The sequence below is a fragment of the Lathamus discolor genome, chromosome 3, assembly GCF_037157495.1.
Source record: "Lathamus discolor isolate bLatDis1 chromosome 3, bLatDis1.hap1, whole genome shotgun sequence".
NCBI lineage: Eukaryota > Metazoa > Chordata > Aves > Psittaciformes > Psittacidae > Lathamus > Lathamus discolor.
Window position 1 is genome coordinate 123,443,319 of NC_088886.1, and position 27,778 is coordinate 123,471,096.

General features: G+C 43.5%; 1 protein-coding gene across 3 annotated transcripts in view; it reads left to right on the forward strand.

Annotated features, from left to right (window-relative positions):
• The window catches only part of SEMA5B (semaphorin 5B), a 283,952-nt gene that overhangs the window by 178,281 nt on the left and 77,893 nt on the right, over window positions 1-27,778 (forward strand). For all 3 annotated transcript variants that reach the window (XM_065671441.1, XM_065671442.1, XM_065671443.1), the window contains one exon: window positions 14,451-14,513. In XM_065671441.1, coding sequence (XP_065527513.1) covers window positions 14,451-14,513 — 63 coding nt within the window. The remainder of the gene's footprint in view (window positions 1-14,450; window positions 14,514-27,778) is intronic.

The window sequence follows — 27,778 nt, forward strand, 5'->3', positions numbered from 1 at the left end:
TTCCCCAGGCTGAGCTCAAGGAAAGCAAAACCCATGTGCCAAGAGGACAGACAAATAAACAGGCACAAACTAGACTATGCCTGTGGCATCTCCAGCCACCTTGACTGGAGGAAGATGGCGAGTTTTCAAGCTCAGAACCCTTTCTTCATGACTGCAGAAGGGGTAGCAAACCTCCAGCTAAACAATGTCAGACAACAGCTGATGTGAGTTGCCTGCTAATAGATGGGCAATGGGAGAGGAAGGTTGGGTTGTATCACTGGAGGATGGTGAGGGATGTGGCTGTGTGTACAAATGAGCTGCTGGGTGTTGCCACAGCTTGAACAATCAATAGGAACAATGGTCTTGCTGGTATTGAAGTGTTTCTGAAATGTTTCTTCCATCTCGAAGTTACCCCCCTGTGGTTATAGCTGATACATTTTTATTGGTAGCATGACTGAGTAAAGACTAAGCCATTCTGAGACTGGGGAGACCAAATGTGGGGAGTCAGTGGAAAGAGATACTCATAAGTTGCATATTTTACTCCATTCTCTATAAGGAGAGTTTGGACAGCGGATTAGCTGCCTCACTTGTAGACAGCTGGAGGGAGGTAAGGTGATTTGTAGCCTTCCCCAGTCTGAGCTTTCCTTTCTTTACACATGAAGATGATATAATGATACTTGTCCTTTTGAATTGCCTTGAAATGCATAGCTTTCTGTTTAATACCTAAGTATTATACACAGCGATATGCATGTGTAACCATAGTTAAGTTGCCTGAATCATGAGTCTGCAAAGTTATATTCTGAGCCACAGTACAGGTAACATGCGCACTTCACCTCTACTTTTTAGGTATGCAATTGTGCAACTTCAGCATGGCCACATGTTTAAATTGACTTATTTTTCACTATTTTTCTAAACTTCTTAAATTAAAAGTAAATGTTAATGTAAAAAAAAAAAAAAAGTAGTTGGGTTTCTAGTAGGAGAAAAATGCAATAAAAATATATCTGTTCAGATAAAAATACAGATACAAATAATTCTGTACATTTATTTAGAAAAGAGAACAGACTGGAAAGAATTTGGGGGAGTGTTTAAAAGTATGCTTTCATTGGAAACATTTTTTTTGTCAGGAATATAGATCAAATTCCATATATTAATTACCAATTAATCCCTTCAGACAGGAGACAAAGTATGTCCTGACTTTTTTGAAATAGAGTGGTTTAATTCCTTACAAGTAAAGAAAAAGGAATAACAGGACTGAAGCCATCTGAATAGGCTGCAAGGTTGTTCAAAGTGATTTAAGCTTTATTAAGAATGACAAAAAAAGTTCTTAAGTTAGCCTGGGAGTATTAAGAAACAAACTGCAGTTGCCTAAAGGGAGAGGATTTTGCTACATGGAGCAGAAAGAAATGATCAATGGTTCATAAATAAAATAGTGGTGAGCCCAGTGACAGCATTAAAAAATGTATGTGGCTAATATAATTGTTACAAATTTAGTAGCTTTTGCTGTGAGATCAGTTACTGTGGATTTAAAGGCAAGGCAGAAAAAAAGAAAAAGATTGGGGTTTTTTCCAATACAAGATAAATGTGAAAGCCTTGAAAGCCAATAAAAAAAAAAAAGTCAGAAGCAGCACAATGAAGTATGCTGTATTAATCCGGTTGGAAAATTACTTTGTATTCCCTCATCTTAATTATAAGATGTAGTCTCAAAACCTGTTTGTGGAATCTTTGACCTTGGTAGAGATCAAATGCAAGCGTGCTTGAGAGGAGGTGAGGGAAGAGCCAGGTGGCAGGGGGAATGTAAGGGCAGGACTCAAACTGAAGGAAACTGGAAAATAAATCCTGGGTTGGCAGAAGAGTGCAGACTGGTGAACAGAGCAGAGGAGCTGGAGGGAGGAATAAAAGACACCTCATCAGAGTCATCTTTGCAGAAGGAGCAAATACATTCCTTGTTGAGATGAAGCTTGGCAGAGCTCACTATGGCATCAGGTGCTGGCGTCTGGTGTTGGAAAAGAGGAGGCAGAAGCAAGGCAAACTGTGACAGACCAAGCAGGGAGTCTGAAGTCATCTGTTTCCCAGCCTTAGGAGGAAGCTAGGCAGATTGATGCTGTTCGCAGCAGTGGGGCTCTGGCTGCTTACAGTGGCAGCAGGCAGGGGCTGTGTCCAGCTGGGCTGGGCAGCGAGGGGACAGTGGGGGTTAGAAATACTTGAAGTTTTGGTGGTGGGACAGGAGAGGGGCAGAGAGCCATCTTCCCTAATGCTGCAGTCCAGTTCTGATTTAAACTGCTGTGCATTTCCATTTTGCAGCAATAAATATAAGACTTGAGAAATATCTTTTGAATCCCTGATAAATCAACCTCGTTGCTTTTTTCCCAGACTCCTTGTGCTTCTGAGACAAGTAGTTGATTTACACTGATCAAGTGCTGACTCAACCACTGCATGTATTGCTGGTGACGTGGTGGTATTTAAGATGTGAAGCTTTTGATTTAAAGATGTAAAGAGATGGAGAGATTCAGGTCCTTTTGGGTTGCTGTTTCCCCACTGACCACTGTAAAGTGTTGCTGCATCTGTAGATAGCTGTATCCTGCTCAGATCCTTTCAGTATATTTAGCACTGGATGGATGTTGGCTTCTCACTTAATTGGAAATGCTGGGGAGAGGAGTTGGGTGCATCAGATGGGGAATTCAACACTGTTGGTTCTTTAGTTTCTCTGTATTTAAGTGTTCCTTGCTGATGGCGCACAGATGGTCTTAGATTAAGGAAAAAATGTGCCAGAACTGCAGGCTAGGCTCAGACTGGGGAGTTAAGCTTGACATGAAATAAGCAGAAGGCTGTAATTAGCTTATCAGGAGCGTTAGGCACCTGGCAGAGGAAAGCATATATGTAATGCACAATGTAGCTGTAGAACAATAAAAATCCACTAAAATCTGTTTTATGAAGCATGGGAGACTTTTCATCGCTGATTTCCTTTTCCAGCCCAGCCTGGTAACATCTGAAAGGTCCTACTTGTTCTTGGTTATTAGTGATTTATCAGAAATGCTGAGCACCAAACCCCATAGAAGCCAGAGAGTCTAAAGGTCAAAATCTAGGTGTGTTGCCAAAATCTGTCCTGGGAAGCTTGCAGCGCACTTGCCTGTGCACCGTGTGTACTCCCTGACTGCAAACATTAGTCATCTCACCACCCACTCTTGTTCTTTCTGCGTGTTTTTTTGCAGCCACATGTTGTCTTTCACCTTAACCCTAGGATTCAGGCTCACTGGGGCAAGAATTGCCATTTAATCTTGAGCAGAAATGCTTAGCAGAGTGCAGCTGAGTATTTTGTGTGCTTCCACAGCACACTTCAAAATCCTGGTGTTTAGGAACAGGAGTCTGGATCCTTTCTATAGGTATGCAAAACAAATGGAAATTCAGATATAAAACTGCTGAATTTAATAGGGAAAGTACAGAGGCTTATTTTTCAGCTGAGGGTTTAGGATTTTTTGCCCATATTCTTAAAGCTTGAAAACTATTACTTTAGAATGGGGAAGAGCAGCAGGGAGGGTCTGGTTTCACTTAAGTTCCTGTGGTACAGGCAGGCTCAGGCAGGATCTCTGTTTTCAGCCTGCCTTGCAAAACTTTCCCAGTCTCTTGCTTCAATGAAACTGGACTTGGCTAATTAATCTCAAAGACTTCATTTGGTCTCAATAATGCATCTTTCACTTAATTAAAGATTTCCAGTGCCTTTTTTTTTTTTTTCCTTTTTAGTTGTAGTACACCAAGCTGAAGTGCACAACCAGAAAAGAATGTTGGTAGGATAAATTAAGTCACATGCACATTTGTTTAATTGTGCACTGCCACCTTTTGTCAAGCCAAGACAGGACTCACACCGTGTTCAAACTCTACACAATTTTAATGAGAATATATTGCAGTGTTTGTCATCTGAAAGAGTATTGCCCCCCCCTTAAAGCAATAGATGTGATTTCCCTAAAGAAAAACAGGAGGCAGAGAACAGTGAAAATGTCATCTTGAGTCCTTCATTAGTCTCTTTAATACTGCAGGATGTGCTGATTTTGATTCCTGAATTTCAGCCTAATTGTTGGGAGAATCAGATCCAAATTGGGCATTTCCTCAAACTTATTTTAGCTCCTTCTCAAAGCAAACAAATAAATGCTGAGCAAGTATACTCAGTGATGTAACCTGGAGAGTAATAAGGAATGCAAGACTTTCCTGCTTTAGAAAGCTGATAATACACAGAGCTTTCACATGTACTTCAGTGATCACATTTTCAGTTTGAAGCGTATATGGGAAGATTGCTTTTCATAGCTAAACTCTTAATGTGGGTGCACAAAAATGCACTCTGTTGACTGTGCAGAATTTGTCCAATCTGTGTCAGAAGCAGGGGGGAGGGAATGCAGAAAAATGTATAGTGGAAAACCCTTAACATCTCTACATAGCAGTGAGCTTCAAAGAGGCACAATGCTAAGGAAACCCAGAGCAGAAAAATGAAGTAGAATGAAATCTCCTTGCTTGATGCAGAAATACAAAGGAGACTACAGCCATGGTAAATTGATTTTGTACTGAATATGGGCTGGTCCATTGGAAGGGTTTCTGAACCTCCTACTCCAGAAATCATTGTGCAAAACAGTAAGAAGAGGCTGCTTAGAAGTCTTGTCACATCCATCAGTGGAGCCCACAAAGAGGAAGGAGGGATTTAGTTCTGAATGGCGACTTTGCCAAACAACATAAAGGGGTGGCAGTGGACATATTTTGGCGGTAGAAGAGCCTCGAAGGAAGAATTGCCTTCACTTTATCAAGGGCAACCATTGCTGTGGCTCTGTTCATTGGCTCGCTTCTTAGAAATATCTTGTTGAACCTTGTTTGTAGGAACCGAAGAAAAAACAAAACCAAAACCTGTTCTTTACAGAACAAACAGTGCTGGTGGTGTGAGAAATAGTACTGTGTGGTGCCCACCTGGCCAGTGTGAACTGCACCTGCGTGTGCATTGGCTGTCCTTATTTTTCCAGCGTGTGCCTGACTGCAGTTGAATTTTTCTTTAATAATTTTTGTCTCAGTGTATTTTAGCCTCTTGATTTAGTTATTGATTTATCATGTAATCTCATGTCTCTGTCATCTCCAGTACATTTAGTAAATGTTTGTTGTCATAAGCTATTAACTGAATGTGACATGGCGAGAAACCAAATTCCACAGTGGCTGTTAATTACCCAGTATGCTGGAAGTCTTGTCTCAGTTTCTGTATTCTTTTGCTCTTCTGTAATAGGTAACAATGTAACTCACCCTTCTTTAACATCCCCTGTGCTATTGTCTAGTTCTGGATGTTGTCATTCATTCTAAACTGGCCAGAGGTGAGAGCTTTAAGGTCTTTTTTTACTAGCATGCCAAGCATCCAGTTAATTCAGACTATTAATTTGCATTTGGCCCTGCCCATGCTTTTTCACACTTGATGGATTAAGTTGCTTGCAACTAAATCATTGCAGTGTTAAGCACTTTCAAAGAAAATGAAGTAGAATATCAGCAAAATGAAATTATTGTCACACACTGACATTTTCTTCAGAGAGAATGATAAAAATACAAACACTAGACAGTGGAAAGAAAAATCCTTATCTCTTTTCTTCAGAGCTGTATCTTTCTTCCGAAGTGTCATGTTGGTGTGTTCATCTAACACTAACACTATAAATATATAACTGTCAAAGCTCAGCATATAGCCACAGAAGAGCATGTACTCCTTTTATATACCCTTATGGACAGCACTGCAGTTCAATCTGATGCTAGAATGTGTAATCTGAACACCATTCCTGGCTTCTGCAAGCCCTTCTGTTCAGGTATAGTGTCACATCCATAGCTCCTTGTTGCTGGATCGCCAGTATCTTAGCACCTTTCGTTTGATTCCCCTCTCTTTGGGCGTATTCTTGTTGCAGTACATTAGGAATGGACACTTGTAAGATTCAACTGGGCAGAGTGTTAAGCTATCTAGTCTAGGTCATGCTTTGCCAAGAAAGGTTGGACCAGATGATCCTTGAGGTCCCTTTCCCTTCCAACCTAGTATTCTATGATTCTATGATTAGTGCTTGTATTAATTGTAAGGGTCCTTCACAGACTTGCTTATCACTTCCTGTAAGAGGCTCACCCCACTTTGAAGCAGCTCATGAAGCCAGTGTCTCTCTCCCACTTGGTTAATGTGCCTTCTCTTGCTTTCTCCCATGAGTCCCATTTGTGTCTCAGAAGAATCCTGTCCTTGATAAACCCTTCTGTTTATAAAAACCTCACAGGGAGTTGTGCAGCTGATAAGCCATGACCTTTCCCTGTTTTGTGGCTATGCTCTGTTGCCCTTGGTGCTCCACCGTCCGCTACCTGATGCCTCCTATATTATTACGCTTTGTTTGTAATACATTTTGGCAAGGCTATACCTGCACAAGCCTGTAAAAAAAAAAATACCCTGTAAAAAAACCCCTCAAATTCTCCTTTGTGTGGAATTCAGCATAAGTTACTGAAATTTCACACAAGGGTTACTGAAAGTCTGCTGGAAGAACTGGCAAGTTAATCTGCTTGCTCCAAATATGGATTTTAATTTCACAGTACTTCCTCAAGGTTGAGCTGGCTGCTCCACTGTGCCCTTTGTACACTACAATTCCTGAAGAGCTGAAAAAAGTACAGGTTGTAACCTGGATGTCACTATTGTTTATCTTAGAAAACACCATGCTAGTTTTAGTACTTGGTATCAAATGTTCTTTACTAAAGCTTTAAGAGAATTGGCTTTAATAGTAAAACCTTGTACACTGCTTTCCATTTGGGTACACTGTAGAAAGCATGATCTGTTAAGTCTCATACAATCCTCCTTTTAGATAAGGAAATGCATGGTCTGGAGTTGTAAATTCCTACCTGACACTGTAGAGAGAGAGGAGTGTCTGATTTACAGACCTTGTGTTGTTCTAATGGAGTCTCCTGCAGGACAAAAGGAAGTTGGAGGCACCAAAATTCGAATTTGTTCTTGTACATGAGACTGTGGCCTTGCCCCATAATGTCAGAAAAAGAGAACAGGGTGTGTGGCATCTTGCCCATTGTTCTAATCCTCAAACCTGCTCCCTCTGTGCACCACTGATTCAGTGGATGCATTTTGTGGTAGTAGCAAATAAATACTAAGAACTCATTTTGTGCTGGACAGGAAAGTTTTTAGTCCTCAAGAGAGTAAAGTTCAGTGCTCATCTCTGCTTCTGACATGCTCAGTGGCTTTTGCTATCCAGTTGACCTATGCTGCTGGTTCTGCTTTCCTCCCATGTGCCTGTGTTGTCTGTTTAACTTGTAAGTGCTCTCAGACAGAAATTCTCTCCCTCGGCATGTTTATATATTGCCTAGAGCTATGGGGTCACAATCTCAGTTCATGCCTCTACGTGCTTCTGTAATACAAGTAAATAACAAGGGATTCTGAAGCTGTGAAAGAGAAAAAAATCAGTAGCATTGACCATGCAAGAAGAACTCAAAGTAGCTGAAAATTCCCTCAAAAACTAACATACACAGCTGAAAACAGGTTGTCTCTATAGGCACAGACACACATCGGAGGTACAGGAGTTTACCCACTCACTGCTTGCAGCAGAGCTCACTGGGATGAGTGTGCTCTCTGTACAGGAGGAAAACTGCATCTGAGGTAAGAGAGGACCATGAACATAGTGGGTTACCATGACTCAGCTGATGCAGAGTAGTTCACTGGGCTGGGATAACTTGATCAAAGAAAGTAGAGCTCCCATACCCACAGGCCAAGGCCCTGTTCTGCTGGGGTTTGCAGTGATGCTCTGTCTGGGTGTGCATGCATACAGTCTGAAAACAGAAGGTGGAAGGAATGATTCTAAATCAGTGAAGCTTTAGAATGCAACCAAAAAAGAGAATGTATTCGGTCCTCCTGGAAACTCTCCTCCCTGTCTACTGAGTGCAGATGTACACTATTTCTGTGATTTTTTCTTGCAGAATAGGTGAGCCAGGGCAGAGCAACTTCCCTCAGACTATTGCATTTCTTTTTGTAAAGATGTGATAAGACAGAGAAATGTGAATATCCAAAGACGGTACTATTTGGAACTCACTTAAAGATCTGTTCTTAAAATGAGTAAGTCCTTCTTCCTGATGAATAGCTCTGTCTTTACTATGTCTGTATGTGGCATCCACTTCTGCTCTGACGTGAACAGAGTGAGCAATTGTGTTCAGCAGCCGATAAATGCAGGCCAAAATTAGTCCCAGTATAGTAAGATTTTTGTTTATAGAGAGAAGGTCTGATTCAGAGCTTAAGACTATGGGAACTGGAACTCAGTGGTGGGTTTGTTTTAAGTGTTCGTCAGCCTCCGTCTTCTAAGTGTGACATTTCAAGGTCTTCTCCAGCAGACTTACTGTACAGCAGCTCCAGAAAAGCTATGCAACTGGGCCAGTCTGTGGACAGGCACTATGGGTGCTTCATTTAAATGAAGCAAACAGCTTGAATTTTACCACACCTTGAAGGATCTTTTAAGGGAAATCAATTAATAGTTTGATAACACGCAATGCAATTCCCTTCATCCAAGCCCTCTCCTCTCCCCGCAATGAATTGACTGAATCCTGTGATCATTCCTCAAACCTGTCACTGCACACAGCAGTGATCTGTAATTTGTGTACTGCAGTATGTAGCAGAACTATTTATTGAAGCTTGGAATTATGTTCTTTCAGTATTAGTTATCTGTTTATCAGACATGTTTATCACAGTTTTAATAAATTACCAGTGTTGGAACTTCAGAAATGGCCTCTAGGGTATTAGCTACTGTGCTTTATTATTAAGAAGTTAGATTTCAATATGATATTATTTATAATATATGTGCCTTGTCCTTGAGAAGAAAGCTGATGCTGGAAAAGGGAATTTAACTTTTCACTTTTAGACTGAGGCAGCAAGTCTTTATGGAGAAGTCCTAGAGGATTTAATAGGGAAGAAATAGCTAGTGTTATAGAAATATTTTTACAGTACACATCATAGAAGCTGAAGTTAAACAAGAACCTTTTCATGGGCTGTCACATCCAGCCTATAGAACTTCTTTCAAAGATTTTTTCTTCTAAGTGCTGTAAGACCCTGCACATATTAATTTCTTTTAAATGCTATAGAATTTGCTCAGGGAAAAGTAGATTTACACTGGAGCTGTCTTGTATAGAGACTGCAAAGTATATAGAAACATGGAAATAAACTTATAAAATGTGTTTTCCATTATCAGCAAGAATCTAAGGGTGGTATTTTAGAGGTCTGAAATCTGTTCATCAGTATTGATGAAAAGATGGGGTCTGACATCTTCTAGATGAATGAACTGGCCTCTGAGCAGCCACTGCGTGATGGATTTGGTCTACACCCCAATTTAGCAAAGTCCTTAAGCATGTGGTTAAAGTAAACTGGACAGGCAGGGTATGTAAATATACAGAAGGTATCAAATACAGTGCAGAAAAATGGTCCCTCCATGGTCCTTTCTCCCTAGACTTGGAGAAAAGTTTCCATACCTTGCTGTGAAATAAGCTGATAAAAAAAATATTTGTAAATACATACAAGAAATGCAGAGATTTGGGGCCTGTATAAGGAATGCAGGAAGCTGCCTTCAAAGCAAATTGGTTTTTTGTTTGTTTTTTTTTTTTCCAGAGGTTCATTTCTCTGAACATACTAGTGCCTGGTACAGTTACTTGAAAGCAAGATGTAAATAAATACACAGGCAAAGAAATTACACTGCCAGCTCAGGTCTCTAGTGCACAGTAACTGTCATATCAGAGCACCTCCTGCCCTCCTTCCTCATGCATAACTCAGCAAAGGGGTGATGTGACTGGCACACTCTGCTCAGGGTGTCATGCACCACACAAGCAGAAAACCAAAATCAGCTCTTACTCCATAGGCAGATTGAGAAGTCTCCTGTGGGCACTGTGGAAGGTTGATGGAAATGGAAGCTACCGCCTTTAGCAATCCCTGCAGACCCAAGCTGGGGACACCAGGTGCTACTTCTGCTCCTGCTGGCGTTAGCAGAAACCTGAGGAACTCAGTACTTTTAGAAAATCCAGAGCATCTCACAGAATCAGTCCCTAGTGGGGTTTTGGTGGGGGTTTTGGGTTTTTCTTTGCAGTAAGCCTGTACTTGGGCAAGGGGGGGGGGGGAGGGGGGTGGGTGTGTGTGCTGTGAAGCTCCTTCCAAACATACAAAATGTACACTCTAGTATTCCACTTTTTGCCCCCCTTAATAGGAGAGAACAACATAATTCTAGGTCTGCCTGCATGTATGTAGCTTGCACAAACTACTTATTTAATGGAAGTGAGGTTGGTAACCGATGGATAGGTTTGTAATAAAAGATGGGTTTAATTTACTTGATAAATATGCATATGACCTATTCTCTTCCAGGCTTCACTTTCCAGTTTTAAAGCAATGTTCTCATTTTGCTCAAAAACCTGCAAACCTCTGTTGTGCAAGTACAGTGCAGGGATTAGTATATGCTTAATCAATCCATATGTGGTGTTTGAAGTAATTATAAATTGCTGGCCTGAATGTAAAAGCTGGTCCATAGATGTTGAAGAGATTTTCACATCAGCATTTGAGGATGCACAAATGCTATTGTATACTATTGATAATGGGACTTACAGGCAGGTACTTTGGGTGCCGTCATTGGGATGTACAGATGATTAAATAAATGTACCTAGAAAACTTCTTTCAGCAGTGCGTGCTGTGTAACTAACTGATTTGACAGCACATGACGAGCTAGAATTTCTAGAGCGTGTTGGTCTGCAGTCTGAACTGGGAGCAAACCATGATCATTTGTTAGAGGAGACATCAGCTCTTTCTGTCTCTGAGCGTGGCATCTGAATATTTAGATATGCACTGAGCTTAACCATTGTGGCTCATTTCTGTTAACTTCTAGTTGGGCAGTGTGGCACCAGGTGCATGTTGCTGTGCACATGACTCTCTTGCGATGGTTCTCCTTCGTGTGGCTAAAGATGCATAAATAACACACAAACTCTTTGAGAAAATCTGCCTGTATAGAACTCCAGAACAGAATCAGAGATGGGAAGAACCAGCTGTCCATGAAAATAGGCTGAAGGAAAGCATGTTTAATTGCATTTTCAGTTCAAGGACAAAGTTGCCAGTACTTTCATGCCTCTCTGGACAGCTGGCTGGGCAGTCCTGCTTGTGGTTTGCATGGCTCTAGTCTTACAGTGCAGCTGCAGCCCTGAGCTGGTTGTTTCATTGGTACGGCATATGAATTTGGTATTCCCCCATTCCGCACATAAGCCATGTGGTTGTAGAGGAGGTCTTCGAGGGTCTGGGAACACTGTTAGAAACTGCATTTCTTCTGGAAATGCAGCAGGGAAGAGATGGTGGAGAGCTTGTAAGAAGGTAGCATGAGGAGCTAGCTGGAGTGCTTTTGGTAAGGATGTAAGGGGAGGAATTGCTTATATCTGGACAGCCTAAAGAAGTGTTTGCTTCGTTGTTTAAGCACACAGCAAGTAGGAAACCAGTTAGGAGAAAGTACATACTGTCTTGTGTTTGTATGAAGCCTTGCTCCCAGGTTTGTCACATCTTCATGAAGGCTGTTTTCTATGACCCACGCCATTCCTCCAGAAGAGGGAGATTTTACTGAAGATTTCTCTGTCAAATGTCCAGGATGTAGTTTGATATTGTGGAAAAATGAACCAAAAGCATAGTAAGAAGATTTCATCTGGGAAGGAGTGGCTTGGTTTTAACATACCGGTGACTGGAGCGCCAGCATTAACCAGGGAGTTTGCACAGAGAGGCCCAAGACAACAGAGGTGACAAGAGTGGGATATTTTGATCTGAAAAGGCAGCTGGTTAGTCATGTAAAGAAACCAAACAGTGGTGGAAGTTGCATCTGAAAGGCCCAGGCTCAGAGATCTGAGCCTGCCAGGACCTCTTGCCAGGTTCAACACACAAGCCATGACCACAGATGTGTGTGGGCTCCTGGGAGGACTTGAATACACTGTAGCTCGATGGCGGGTGCATAGTCATACCTCGCGGGCAGTACAATTATTCAAACACACGTTAGCTCCTTGGCTTTGCAATTATATTTTTATTATTGACAAGATGTTCTGCTGTGCAGGGCTGTAAATATTTTCTTTGAGCCCCCAGAGGTCATTTGGGTTACTCAGCAGCCCTCAAAGTAGCTCCTCCCTGTCCTATCAAAGACATGTGTAAAACATGCTCTGGATTGCCATATTGCTTAATTATCCTCTTAGCTCTAATGAAGTGCACCCTGACTAGTGGTGCAGTCACAAACAACATGCTGCTATAATTTGGGTCATCACCAAGAACTTCAGTTACCACTCAACTCATCAAGGTAGCGTTTCAGAAAGCTGAAGGGCATTGCTACCTAATAAAAAAAACCCAACCACTTAGGCAATCAAGAACATAGCTGGAGGGGACCAGTGCTCTGATGCGAGCTATGCTTACAGCATGCCCCAAAGGTCTGCAGTGCAGATGTCTGGCAGGAAAGGCTAGGTGTCCCCTAGGAGGATAAATTCTTTGTTGTGTTGCTGCAATCCCAAAAGACCCAGAGTTTTTGCAGGGAAGCAGCATTGACTGTGGAAGTAACCAACAATTTTTGTTTTCATTTTGTCCTGTCAAGCACCGTTAAGGTAAACTGGGCTGTATAATAGGAGTGCTCTGTCTCTGTTTTTGAAATGGGAAGAGGAGCCGCCTAATAAGATGGCTCTTTTCCGTCTTTCTTTTTTTGTTTTTGTATTAAGGTTGTCAAAACTTGATGCAAAGTGCAGGGGTACTGTGGTTAGGTGAATATGGGATAAATTTGAGACTGGGGATCAAAATGCTGCTGCACAGTTTTGCAGATGTCAAGTGCTCCTGGGAGTCTCCAGCCAAAATCCCTTACTCTCCTGTGATGGCTCTCTCATTCAGTGACATATCCCCTCTCAGGATATGGCTAGATGATCCTTTCTAGCAAGGTCTTATCCCAGCTCTCACAAAAACACTTCTGAGGCACAAGCTTTTGGCCTTCAGCCTGAATTGGACTGCAGTACACGGGAGGTATTTCTCAAGCAACTCCCAGGGAAAGATCTGTGCTTTTCCCTTCTCCCACCAGATCTTCGCCTGCGTGCATAAATTCTTACTTCAAGCCAAATTGAATGCTCAGATAATGGAGAATGTACCTTTTTTCTTTTTTTTCTTTCTTTTTTTATTTTTGTGTAAATGAGGTAGAAATACCCTTCCCAAATGTTGTATATAAATGCATTTCCTGGGTGGTGGCATTTCTTACTGCTCTGAGTGGATGTCTTCATGGACCTGAGCTCAGGCTATGGGAAAATTCACCCCCTCTTCTTAGTGGTCTCCCATCTTTCTCCTACAAAATCCAGGATTTAGCATGTGTCAAGGGGATAATTTCTATGGAAGCCCAGTGTTTGAAAAAAATACATTGGCTGCAGTGAGAAGGTTCAAAAAGAGTTCAGATCCAGGCTGAACTTTGAAGCCATTTCCTGTGCTGGTAATGGACTGGGGGGAAGGAAAAAAAAAGAAATCCTGGCTCTTTTTGGGGAGCTTTGGATTTGTATCTGAACTTTGTGATCCTGGCCCTTCCCTGTGTAACACAGCTATTTTTCTTGTATTCAGAATGATGTATTATGTATAGTATGGATGTTTATGTGTGTTTTCACCTCCAGCTAACAATACCTGCTTGGATCTGTTAAGACTATTTTATAGAAGGTGTTGAAGGGAGGAAAATTGCAGAGGGCACTGAATGGTTGGGTATGTTGCTGAATATTTTAAATCTGAAAGTTCTGTCTAAGGCAGCTTTGCTGGTCTTGACTTTTCTTGTGAAGGAAGGGGCCTCTTTGCTCCAAAGCAGTCAGTTAGAGCCAGTAGGGATCCCACATGCTCTCAGCTCCCAGTTAATAGTGCCCTCAGCCCTAATGCATTTTACTCCATCTCAGGATCTGACCCAACTTGTCTGGTTTCACAAATCACCATCCAGCCTTCCTCCCTGCTTCCTGTCCCTCCAAGTTTCAACTGTCAGCTCCCAGTTGTTTTATCCAGCTTACTTTGCTGCAGGTTTACTTGAAAGATCTTGTGGGTATATTTAAGGAGACCAGCAGATTTGTGCAGAACTACTGGGCTTTGCTGTAGGGAAGGTTTTAATTTTGGTGATGAAAGCTGGTGGTTTTATATAGCACTGTTCTCTTTGAAAAGAAAGTGTGGGGCTTGTCTTGGACCTTCCAGTTGAATAATGATCAAAAGGTGCATTTACATGTAAATTAAAGTCTGTCCTCTGTTAATATTCCAGTTGCTTCTGTCTCTGGACTTCTCATCTATTTATCATTTGTGTGCACTGTGAGCACAGTAGGAGCGAGATACATGTTTACTGTCACAATACTGCTTTTAAATTGGGCTGTGTAAATTGGCTGGAGATACTTGCTGTTGTTTTGGGAGTCTCCAGACATGGTGGTTGATGGCAATATCATGTGACTTGTGCATTTTGGTTTCTCAGGCAACAGCATGGGGTTCAGATGAAGACACCAGGAGGTCCTGTCAAAGTAAAGGTAAAACAGAGGTAAGTTTTTCTTTGCTACGGTGATGCTATGGGTAAATTTATTTGCATCATGTGAAATCCACACAGGGAACATCTAACACCAGCTTGAGCTTGTAAATTTTCAGCAGTTCAGATCTACCAATACAAGTGTATAAGCACCCCTGAGCTAGCCATTTCAAAGGCCCCCTGTCCAAGTTATTAGACTTGCTCTGCATGAAATTTAAACGTGATTTCACTGCTGGAGAAGACATAATTTGTGACACATCAAGGAGCAAAGTGGTGGCGAGCCTGGGGTAACATCTTGCAGTGAGGTCTGAGGTGGGGCTTAGTCTAGGTACTCAGCAGTGAGCCACTGGCATTTGGCCATGTGGGCTTCAGTGCTTGTTTGCAGTTAGAGTTCATCTTTGTTTAATTCTCTGGAACATGAGAATTGAATCTGCTAGTGCACAGCAGTCTGGTCAAGTGCAATATCAGAGCTCCTTTGGAGGCAGGTGCAGTCTCTAAACTCCAGATTGAAGTAAGAATTGCTTGAATAAATGCATGCTGTCCCAGAGGTTCAGAGTTTGCAGGCATTTCTGATCCAAAGTCCTTTCTGCCCCTCTTCTGAGAAGCTAAAGCAAAGCCATCTAAAGCAGCAGTTATTTTGATTTTTCAAATGTGATGTTAGTTCTGTTAAAAAATCTTCAGGCCTCAACTGGGAGGGTGTCCTATTGTCTTTAATACTTCACCACAAGCAGTTCTCGACCTAAACCAAAGGAGCTGGACAAAGGGTAAGGGATGATAAGCATGATCTTTGCTTAGACGTGGACAGTCAAGCAGAGAGTCATTGTGTGGCTGACCCAGAATGCTGCAATTCTGCGAAGTTCCAGTTCAGTGGTTCAAACACAGGATTATATGATCTTCCGTTGACCACATTCATTTTATGTAATAACCTTTACATGGTTACTGTATTAACTGGTATATACATAAAAATGCTATCTTGAACTTTGGGGTCAATCTGCTTCATGTAGCTGTAGAGCATAGTAGTATAGAACATCTGTTAGAGTTTTGTGTAGGATCTACATTATGCAGGAAAACACCATGGACGCAAAATGGGTTAGGCCCCCACACAGGGCCTGCCATGAAAAGAAGAACCCAATAGAAGTTGGACAAAACTAAAAACTCCAAAATGCAAGACATGAAGATTTTTGGAATTTGTAGTCTACAAAGACTTCAAAATATGTAAAGAAAGGATTTTCTCTTTTCTTCCATTATAAAGTTTGTAAGACTTAAATTTTATCCTATTGTTCATGAAGAATTTTAATTTATAACCCAGAATTATTCTGTCAACCCCTGTATAAAGCCATGCATTAGACAGAACAAATTCTAGAATAATTTCAATTTATCTTTTTTACTGTCATGCCAAAAGAAAGCAATGGTCTGAATATCATCTAAGCTGCTGCCTCCTCACACTGCAGAGTTTGCCAAAACTGTCATGAGGATAATGCTTTGAACAGCTGAGTTTATGTTGATTGTGATAGAACCATAGAATCATAGAACAGTTAGGGTTGGAAAGAAACCTTAAGATCATCTAGTTCCAACCCCCCTGCCATGGGCAGCAACACCTCACACTAAACCATGAAACCCAAGGCTCTGTCCAACCTGGCCTTGAACACCGCCAGGGATGGAGCACTCACAGTCTCCCTGGGCAACCTATTCCAGTGCCTCACCAACCTTACAGTAAAGAACTTCTTCCTTATATCCAATCTAAACTGCCCCTGTGTAAGTTTTAACCCGTTATCCCTTATCCTGTCACTACAGTCCCTGATGAGGAGTCCCTCCCCAGCATCCTTATAAACCCCTTCAGATACTGGAAGGCTGCTATGAGGTCTCCATGCAGCCTTTTCTTCCCCAGGCTCAACAGCCCCAACTTCCTCAGCCTGTCTTCATACAGGAGATGCTCCACTCCCCTGATCATCCTCGTGGCCCTCCTCTGGACTTGTTCCAGCAGTTCCATGTCCTTTTTATGGACACCAGAACTGCACACAATACTCCAGGTGAGGTCTCACAAGAGCAGAGTAGAGGGGCAGGATCACCTCCTTCGACCTGCTGGTCATGCTCCTTTTGATGCAACCCAGGATACGGTTGGCTTTCTGGGCTGCGAGCGCACACTGAAGCCAGCTCATGTTCATTTTCTCATCGACCAGCACCCCCAAGTCCTTCTCCACAGGGCTGCTCTGAATCTCTTCTCTTCCCAACCTGCAGCTGTGCCTGAGATTGCTCTGACCCAGGTGCAGGACCTTGCACTTGTCATGGTTGAACTTCATAAGGTTGGCATCTGCCCACCTCACAAGCGTGTCAAGGTCCCTCTGGATGGCATCCCTTCCCTCCAGCATATCAACCGGACCACACAGCTTGGTGTCATCGGCAGACTTGCTGAGGGCGCACTCAATCCCACTGTCCATGTCAGTGACAAAGATGTTGAACGAGACCAGTCCCAACACCGCTCACTGAGGGACACCACTCATTACTGGTCTTCAGACGGACATTGAGCCATTGACCACAACTCTTTGTGTGTGGCCATCCAGCCAGTTCTTTATCCACTGAGTGGTCCATCCATCATATTGATGTCTCTCCAATTTAGAGACAAGGATGCCATGTGGGACAGTGTCGAACACTTTGCACAAGTCCAGGTAGATGACATCAGCTGCTCTACCCCTGTCCATTAGTTCCGTAGCCCCACCATAGAAGGCCACCAAATTGGTCAGGCAGGATTTCCCCTTAGTGAAGCCATGCTGGCTGTCACCAAGCACCTTGTTGTTTTTCATGTGCCTTAGCATGCCATCCAGGAGAATGTGCTCCAAGATTTTGCCAGGCACAGAGGTGAGACTGACTGGTCTGTAATTCCCTGGGTCTTCCCTTTTCGCCTTCTTGAAAATGGGGGTTATATTTCCCTTTTTCCAGTTGTCGGGAACTTCACCTGACTGCCATGATTTTTCAAATACGATGGCCAGTGGCTTAGCAACTTCATTCGCCAGCTCCTTCAGGACCCGCGGATGGATTCCATCAGGTCCCACGGACTTGTGTGCGTTTAGATTTTGAAGATGGTCTCGAACCAGATCCTCTCCTACAGTGGGCCCAAGGTCTTCATTCTCACAGTCCCTGCGTCTGCCTTCCATGGCTTGGGTGGTGTGATCCAGAGCTTGAAACTCATGGGCACAGTGGTCTGGGTGTGAAGTTCTGAGGAACAATAATTAAGCAGATTGTTAGACACTTCTTGACATAAAATTAATGACAAGCAGAGATATTGACTAAAGAGTCTGACAAAAAGCCATAAAGCTACAAAGGCAGAAAGATTCTGCAGTAGCTAAGTAAACTCAGATCTCCCAAGTCTGTATCTACTCTAACCTGTGTATCCATGATTGAGTCCCTCTTGGAGCAAGTCTACACATTCATTGCTTTTTACACTGCTGAGAAATGACTTGGCACTAGCTCCAAAGATACTGACCACCTGACCACCTGGTGATACTTCACCTGACCACCTGGTGAAGTGCTCTGCTCCACCCAAGAAATCCAGCTCTGACCTAGCATCTCTGCCCTTGGCTGGGTAAATGCAGCGAGGGCAGTATTAATGTGAACATTTCTGATTCTGCTGTGCAGTGGTGGTGGTACAAAATGTAAAGCTCTGTCTGCCTCAGACCTGCTTTGTCAACACTTGACTAATGGCAGTTTTCTACCTAGCATGGATGATTTGATGATAAATATGTAATGGATTGTCAGGCAGTTAGATATGTGGTGATAGAGGCCAGAAATACGGAGGACCTTTGGCTCTTACATTAATCCACAATGTAGTTTGCGTAAGTTATATGACTTGTCCATTTTTCTTGCCCATTTAATAGTGTATGTATTTTAGGGTGAGGTTTTCCAAGCCACCTAGTGCATTAAAATGCCTTTTTCCCCTTTCATTGCCTCTTCAGTCTCTAAATCAGATTCTTCCTGCTGCTTAGAAAGAACTTTAAAATTCTTAGAGCTTTTACATAAGGAAATTAAGAAGTGCAAGAATAAAAGCCGCAAAATGCATATCACAGAAGTATAATTATTATGGCATGATGGTTACCTCACATTTGAGTACCTATTGCCTAGAGAAGAGGAAGATGAGAAATATAGATTTAAAGTTAGAAGGTACCATTTCTTCTGACACCTTGTGTAGCTCTGACCACAAATTTCACCTGCCTATTCCAAAACTGAACTCAGTAACCTGTGTTTGACTGCTGCACCCTTTTAAGGAAGGCAAAAAATGTTGAAGTGAAGGCCTGAAGCAAATGGGCTGACGACGTGCTTTGCTGGCTTGTTCTAATGGCAGATCACCTTCTCTGTTAACAGTTTGTACTTTAGTTCCCCTTTGGATCTGGCTTTAGTTTTGAATGGCTGGGTTTCATTTTGCCCTCCTGTGCTAGATTAAAGAGCCCTTTAGTTAGCAATATTTATTTTTTACAAAGGCACTTATATACTCTTGTCAATTCAGTACTTAGGCTTTTTGATAAAGTAAAAAGCTGTGTTCTCCAAGCCTCTTTCTCTAAGTCATTTTTCTACAGCCCTTGAATAATTTTTGCCTGTTTTCTGCACACTCCAATTTTTTACCTGTATTCCGTTGTCAATCTCTCTAGTGCCTGAGTGTGATTAAAACAGTCTTCCACTTCTTATTCACCTTCCTCTGTTCATATATGTTGCAGTTTCATAAGCTCTTCTGCCACAGGAGATGATGCAGCATTGCCTAGCCACTGTGACCACTAAATCCTTTTCACAGTTGCTAGTCTTGGGATGTAATCTTCCAGTCTATGCACAGAGTCCCTTGTTCTTTAATGCATAAATTGACAAAATCTTACAAAAATGTGTTGCTCTTGTTGGGTCCAGTTTACCTACCATCCTAGCATGTATCACTATACATAGTGAGGCATTGACCTAGCTGGGACTTACTATTTTTATAATCTTTGGGTAATCCACAAATGGTTGTTAAGAGAACTGTTAGTACTGAGCTAGTACCATCCCATCTGGGGCCCTGCTAGAAGAGGAAGGTTTTGAATGATTTCACTCTGAGGACATTTTTCAGCCCAGTAATTTACCAGATTTTAATCTATTAATGTATAAATTCTTGAACCTGATTTTAAAATATTAACTCTGTGATGTATCATGTGGTATTGAAACAAACACCTCAGAATAGTCTCTCATTTATCTTATTTTTATCAACTAAAACTTGTGGTTTCCTCAAAGAATTGTACATGCTTTACTTGCCATGTCTCTGGAGACAAATGCTGGCTTCCATGAGTAATCATTCTTATTAGTGCAGCATTTATAAAATGTGCCATGATCAGCACCTTAAAATTGTCCCCTGGAAAGCGCCCACATTACTGAGAGACAATGCAGACAACAAAGTCAGTGCTGTGCTGCCTTTGTTTCTGTCTTCCAAATGAAATCACCCAGAGTCTGTAGTTAAAATGAGTGATGGATAGAGCAGAAGGGGAAGAGATGTATTTAATTTCATTAGGAGTTGTTCAGCTTCCAGTTTATCTACCACATCTAAGGAATTTTGCCTGACATGGAAAGTTGTGGCTTTCTAAACATGAGCACTTTGGTCTTTTTCTTGGCTAAGCACGGAATTATTTGTTAACTTTCCAAAAGCTGCACACTATCATTTCAAAACATAAAATGGGACTATTTGTGAAAATGGCAGCTCTTGCGTGCTGTCCTAAGAGCTTTGTGTAGTCAGGAGAAAGATGACACAGTAATAACGCTTCTGGTGCAAGAAAGAATCAAAAGAATTGTCTGATAGGTATCCCGCTGCTGGAGGTACCACTGTATTGCCAGTAGAGCTTCTTTCTGGTTTTGTATGATGTTCTGATGATGGGGGTGTCTTATGATTCACATCAGGTTACAGGGAAATCCTAGACTTAGGCTTCAGCCCAACTGAACATCTTTGGTGTAGACATGGCTGAGCTTATGGAGGAATCAGCTGTTTCAGGCCTTCAAGTGGCGCTGTGTCTTAAAGGATGTGAGTTCTGGTTATCTGGTGGAGCCGGGAATCTCCATGCCACTTGTGAATCAGTGGCTTCCAGGTAGGACAAGCAACATGTAAATCTCCAGGCAAATAGAAATAACTGGGAAATGGTCAGATATTTTTCCCCTTCCGTAACTGTTCCTAGAGATCTGAACCTACATTCCTAGTACTTCTGCTAAGATAGCGATGCAGAATCAGCCCCCACATTTGATTTGAAGTTCATTAAAGAAAACTTGGCTGGAAAAATCATTAGCAATTCTCTTTGCTATCTGTTGGACTCAAAGGAGAAAGAGCTTGGTCAGGGCATTGGCTTAAACTGATTAATAGAATTGTTTGTCCAAAGGAATAAATATAGGTATCTGAAAGCACATGAATAACAGCGCTCAATAACATGTTAGGTCTTGATTGTTTTCTAACAAATTGTGATGAACTGCAACAGATACATTAAATGTTTCCTGCAGACTAAAATGTTCTTGAAGGTGTAACATGGCATTCTGCTGGCTGATTCTCTGAACTCCGTTGCGCTCCAGGAGTTTGTGTTTGTTTACTGAGGATGGCAGACCATCTGAAACAGCTAATTTTCTCATGCAGCATGTAACTGGTTTTAATCTGTGATTAAAATATATCAGTATGTGATCAAGTACTGTTGGCCTAAAAAAAAGAATGAAAAAGGAGATCGCTAACGACAGGGCTGCAAAGGTTTATTTAAAGTAAAAGGCCAGTTAAAGTACTGCCTATATATGGTTATAGGCTTTCAAAGAAAAATACATCTGTACAATGAGATTAAGGGTTTGTAACATTTCAGAACTCCAGTGTTCAGAAATGACAAAAGAAACGACTCAAGAAGCACCTACAGCTGCCTTATTCACAGCATCCTGAAAACGTCTGTTTGAATTTTACTTCAAACTAAAGCCATAGGAGTTCAGCCCCTCCATTTGCTCATCTGTCCACAAGAATGAAGGGAGTAACAGGGCACCACTTTTGCTTCTCAGGTTTGAAACGTGCTTTCAAAGCAGACTGACATCTCTCAGAGCTAGAAAGAAGCATGGTTCTGTCCGCAGTCATGGACATTACAGCATTCACAGACAGACACGTTTAAATCTAAATGTTGCAAAAAATGAAATAAATGAAGATAAGCTTAAACTGAGTGGGGTGGGAGGGACAGGCTCCAATGAAGTTTATTCTCTTAGTGACAGTGAGAATGCCCTATAGGGTTGAGCACTAGAAGTCATGTACTCTGCCTTTCTGGGAAAACAAGGATCATTAGGCTGAAGAAAAGTGCTACCTGCTCAATTTATGCCCTTATCTCAAAAAAGGGGACCAGTACCAGGCAGTTTTGAGGAAGGAACAAGAACCCCAAGGTGGGTAATATGCAATTTGTAGGAAAATCACAGAATCACAGAATCACAGAATCCCAAGGGTTGGAAGGGACCTAAAAAGATCATCTAGTCCAACCCCCCCGCAAGAGCAGGGTAACCTACAGTACATCACACAGGAACTTGTCCAGGCGGGCCTTGAATATCTCCAGTGTAGGAGACTCCACAACCCCCCTGGGCAACCTGTTCCAGTGCTCTGTCACTCTTACAGTAAAGAAGTTCTTCCTGATGTTAACGTGGAACTTCCTATGTTCCAGTTTACACCCATTGCCCCTTGTCCTATCACTGGATATCACTGAAAAAAGCCTAGCTCCATCATCCTGACACCTACCCTTCACATATTTGTAAACATTGATGAGGTCACCCCTCAGTCTCCTCTTCTCCAAGCTAAAGAGACCCAGCTCCCTCAGCCTCTCCTCATAAGGGAGATGTTCCACTCCCTTAATCATCTTTGTGGCTCTGCGCTGGACTCCTTCAAGCAATTCCCTGTCCTTCTTGAACAGAGGGGCCCAGAACTGGACGCAATATTCCAGATGCGGCCTCACCAAGGCTGAGTAGAGGGGGAGGAGAACCTCTCTTGACCTACTAACCACTCCCTTTCTAATGCATCCTAAGATGCCATTTGCCTTCTTGGCCACAAGAGCACATTGCTGGCTCATGGTCATCCTCCTATCCACCAGGACCCCCAGGTCCCTTTCCCCTTCACTACTTTCCAGCAGGTCAACCCCCAACCTGTACTGGTACATGGGGTTGTTCTTCCCCAGATGCAAGACTCTACACTTGCCCTTGTTAAATTTCATCAAGTTTCTCCCCGCCCAACTCTCCAGCCTGTCCAGGTCTCGCTGAATGGCAGCACAGTCCTCTGGTGTGTCAGCCACTCCTCCCAGTTTTGTGTCATCAGCAAACTTGCCGAGGGTGCACTCAGTTCCCTCATCCAGGTCATTGATGAAAATATTAAACAGCACCGGTCCCAGCACCGACCCCTGGGGAACTCCACTAGTCACAGACCTCCAGCTAGATTCTGCGCCATTGACCACAACTCTCTGCCTTCTTCCTTTCAACCAGTTCTCGATCCACCTCACTACTTGACCGTCAAGCCCACACTTCCTTAGCTTATCTATGAGGATGCTGTGGGAGACAGTATCAAATGCCTTACTGAAATCAAGAAAAACTACATCTACCGCTCTACCATCATCCCTCCACCTAGTCACTTCCTCATAGAAGGCTATAAGGTTGGTCATACATGACTTCCCCCTCATAAAACCATGTTGGCTGTTCTTAATGACCCCCTCATCCTTGATATGCCTAGTGATGGAGTCAAGAATAAGTTGTTCCATCATCTTTCCAGGGATGGAGGTAAGGCTGACCGGTCTATAATTACCCGGGTCCTCCTTCTTGCCCTTCTTATAGATTGGTGTGACCTTTGCCATCCGCCAATCCTCAGGCACCTCGCCCGTTTCCCACGACTTACCAAAGATGATGGAAAGTGGCCTAGCAATGACCTCCGCCAGCTCCCTCAGCACCCGTGGGTGCATTCCATCCGGACCCATCGATTTACAGATGTCCAGTTTGCATAGCTGATCCCTAACCCAATCCTCATCTACCAAAGCAAACTCCTCCTTTGTCCTGACTCCTGGGGCTATAGAAATCCGGGGCCCTCGGGGAGAGTCTGCAGGAGTAAAGACAGAGGCAAAGAAGGCATTCAGCACCTCTGCCTTCTTTATATCCTCTGTCTCCAGGGTACCCACTTCGTTCAGCAGTGGGCCTATATTGCCTCTTGTTTTAGTTTTATTTGCTATGTATTTGAAGAAGCCCTTTCTATTGTCTTTAACCCGACTAGCAAGATTGAGTTCCAAGGAGGCCTTAGCTGTCCTAATTGCCTCCCTACATCCTCTAACAACTGTCCTATATTCCTCCCAAGCGGCCAGCCCCTCCTTCCATAATCCATAGATTCTCCTTTTCCACTTGAGTTTGCCCAGCAGCTCCTTGTTTAACCACGCCGGTCTCCTAGATCCCTTACTTGACTTCCTACTCATTGGGACGCTCCGATCCTGAGCTTGGAAGAAGCGGTCCTTGAATGCTAACCAACTATCTTGAGCCCCTTTACCGCCTAGTACACTTTCCCATGAGACTTCCCTTAGCAGTTGACTGAAGAGGCCAAAGTTGGCCCTTCGGAAATCCAGAACTGTGGCTTTGCTAGGTATTCTATTCCTCCCACACAGGATCCTAAACTCCACCATCTCATGGTCACTGCAGCCAAGGCTGCCATTGACCGTCACCACTTCGACCAAACCCTCCTTGTTGGCGAGCACTAAATCTAGCAGCGCTGCTCCCCTAGTTGGTACGTCCACCATTTGCATTAAGAAATTATCATCAATGCACTCGAGGAACCTCCTAGACTGTGAATGACTGGCTGTGTGAGTCTTCCAGCAAATATCGGGGTAATTAAAGTCCCCCACGACGACTAAGGCATGTAGTCGCGAGGCTACTTCCAGTTGCCTGTAGAAAGCCTCATCAACTCCTTCGTCCTGATCAGGAGGTCTGTAATAGACCCCCACAACTGTATCACCCGTGCCAGTCAGCCCCTTGATTCGTACCCACAGACATTCCACTTGGTCCTCATCTGACCCCGGACAGAACTCAATACATTCTAGTTGCTCTCTCACGTAAAGAGCAACTCCACCACCTCGCTTTGCTGACCTATCTTTCCTAAAAAGGACATAGCCATCCATGACCACATTCCAGTCATGTGAACTGTCCCACCATGTCTCTGTAATCGCCACTAGATCATAACCTTTAGCCCGCACACAGATTTCTAACTCCTCCTGTTTATTCCCCATGCTGCGTGCATTGGTGTACAGGCATTTCAGGGAGCCAGTCCTAGTACGCTTTTTCCCCTGCGGGACAGGGTCTAAAGAGCTATCCTTTCCCACAAGTGAAACAAGAGATTGATAGTCCTCCTTAGCCCGCCATCCGTCAATCCCTAGCATGTTCCTCTTGGGCTTGTCCCCAACAGGCCCAGTTAAATCCCCTCCCCCCTTCCTAACTAGTTTAAAGCCCTGTCAATAAGCCCTGCTAACTCCTGCCCCAAAACCCTTTTTCTTCTCTGGGACTGGTGTATCCCGCCTGTCACCAGCAAACCAGGTGTCCCATACAGCAGCCCGTGACTGAAAAACCCAAACCCCTGCCTTTGGCACCAGTCACGTAGCCATACATTAACCTGCAGCGTCTTCTTATATATCCCTTCACCCTCGCTTGCAACAGGTATGGAGGCAAACACCACTTGCGCTCCAGACCCTTTAACCAGCCGTCCCAGGGCCCTGTAGTCTCTCTTCATTGCCCTTACGTTCCTCGTAATAATTTCGTCACTGCCAACCTGAAAAACCAGCAGTGGGTAGTAGTCAGACGGCTGCACCAGTTCAGAGAGCTTCTTTTTAACATCTCTAATCCGAGCCCCAGGCAGGCAGCAGACCTCCCTGTGGGGTGGATCCGGTCGACAAATGGGCCCTTCTGTTCCCCTCAGAAGGGAGTCACCCACCACAATTACTCTTCTTTTCTTCTTGGTTGGGGAAGTTCTGAGGTATGTGGGTGAGTGACTAGCCCTGGGTGACTCACTAGATAGATTTGCCTCACCATCTCCATTCACCTGGCCCTGAATTTCCAAGACCTCGTACCTGTTATTCAAGGGCAACTGGGAGGGAGGAAGGGATTGTGAGGGTTTTCGCTTACCTCTCCGAGGAGGAACCTCCCTCCATCCATCCTTGTCCATTAAGCTCTCTCCTTCTGTCTGATGGTAGGAGGGAAGGGGATCCATATCTTGTTGAACCACTTCCCTCTGCCCTTGCCTTAGGGTGTGGTTCCACCAATCTATTTCACTTTCACACTCTCTAATGGCTCTCAACCTTTCTACCTCCTCCCTCAGTTCAGCCACCTGCCTGAGCAGGTCAGTTATTTGCTCACAGCGAACACAAGCAGTATCACTGGCTCCCTCCAATACAAGTGCCAGGCTCAGGCATTCGCTGCAGCCAGAGACCTGCACAGCTGCATGTCTGCAGGAAGGCTCAGTCTGGATACCCACATTAGTACTCACGACAGCTTTCGATCGTGTTGTAACCATGATCTATCTGGTCAATCAATCCGTCTACGTCCCTCAGCACTCCTTCCCCCTCCTGTACTCCAGGCGAGTCCTCTCGATGAGGCGGATGGAACGCTCCCCTGCCCGCTCGCCTGCCCGCTCGAACTGCCGCGCAAACTGCCTCGACCCTCTGCCTCGACGCTCTCTGTTTGCCGGCTCTGTTCGCCGCGCTCCTGGTCGCCGCGCTCCCTGGGAAGGTTTTTTAGCCACTCCCAGCTGGTGCCACTCCTCCTGGCTCCGCCCCCTGTGAGTCAGCCCCTCGCGGGAGCTGAGCTTCCGAGCCCTGGGCAAGTCCTGTTGAGGACTTGAGGCTCCCTCCTCAGTGGCTCTTGTCGCTCTTTTATCAGCTCTGCCATATATTTAATAATAATCCCAACTAATATAACTGAGTTATTCTCATTAACCATATAAATACCCAGTCTTCCCCGTTTATTTAAATCCTTAATCTCTTGATCCAGATAATATCTTCTGGTGATGAGATTTGCAGACTGATCATACACAGGTTTAACTGTCTCCTCCATAATGTGAGAGCAAGATCCAAATATTGACTCGTCTGGATAGAGCTGGATTGAAGCTTGCCAGATTTTCCAGCCATACTAAAGTCCATCTGAATTTTGCCTCCTGTATGCCTTGAGTTTTCCAGCCACACTGAAGAAACTGCATTAAAGAGCTCCTATTTTCTGTAGGGGCTTCTGAGATCATTTTATTAACCAGTTGCCTTGGCTATGAATTGTTGCAGAGAGCAGAGTGTTGAAGGACGTTTCAGAGCAAATCCAGACTGGCTTAAATAACACAGAGAGGAGCGTGTTTCTTGCTAGTTATTTGGAGAGCAGGGTAGAAAGAGGATCTAATGTAAATCTCACCAACAGCGTTTTGAGAAAAATCCTGCAAGCTGGAGCATTTAAGCGGTTAAGTTTCTTCTCTGCTTTTGTTGAAGGTTTTCATAAACTGATGTGACTGGCCGTGGGTACTGCAATAAGAAATACAGGTTGAGCCCAGTGTTCCTCTTCAGGCCAGGCACGTTGGAGGGGTGTGGTCTCTCACTGCTGTCCTTCAGGGTAAACTCTGACTCAGTATGTCACCGTGGCAAGTCCTTTAGCACCTGCATGTTTGGTTCACCCAGCTGAGAGAACAGGGCAGATGATGTACATCTGTTTCAGAACATTAAGTTGAATGATTGTCTTGAGACCAATGTATAAAATGTACATGCTATCACTGCTTTTCCTTCGGGAGCATGGAGTGCAGTTACCATCATCAGTGAGGCAGATCCAGGGAAAACACCTACTCAGTTCATTTATAGGAACATAGGATATGGGCCACACATAGTAGCATAATTTTTTAAACAGAGTAGAAAACATCCACTAGTCACCGGAATTTCTGCCTTTTACAGCCAATGAAATAATTAGCAAGTCTGGTGCATCCAGTTCTCTTAAAAGTATCAGTTGTCAGATGTTTCCAGTCTAACACCACATCCACAGGAACTGTGCTTCTTCTCTTGCTACCACCTTTGGGAGGGGGATTGAAGTTGCAGGTTAAATACTCAGGTGTGGGTTCAAACAGCAGCAGATGTATTTGCTCAGTGTGGTTTCTCCTCTGTTTCAGTAAATAACTTCTGCCTTAGACTGAGTGGGTACAAATAAAACTGAGCTTAATTAGGCTAAAGAACACCATATTTTACCAGCTTCCAGCATCCCTACCAAGCCAGGCTACTATGCCTTGGAGTAAAGTGTACAACAGATGG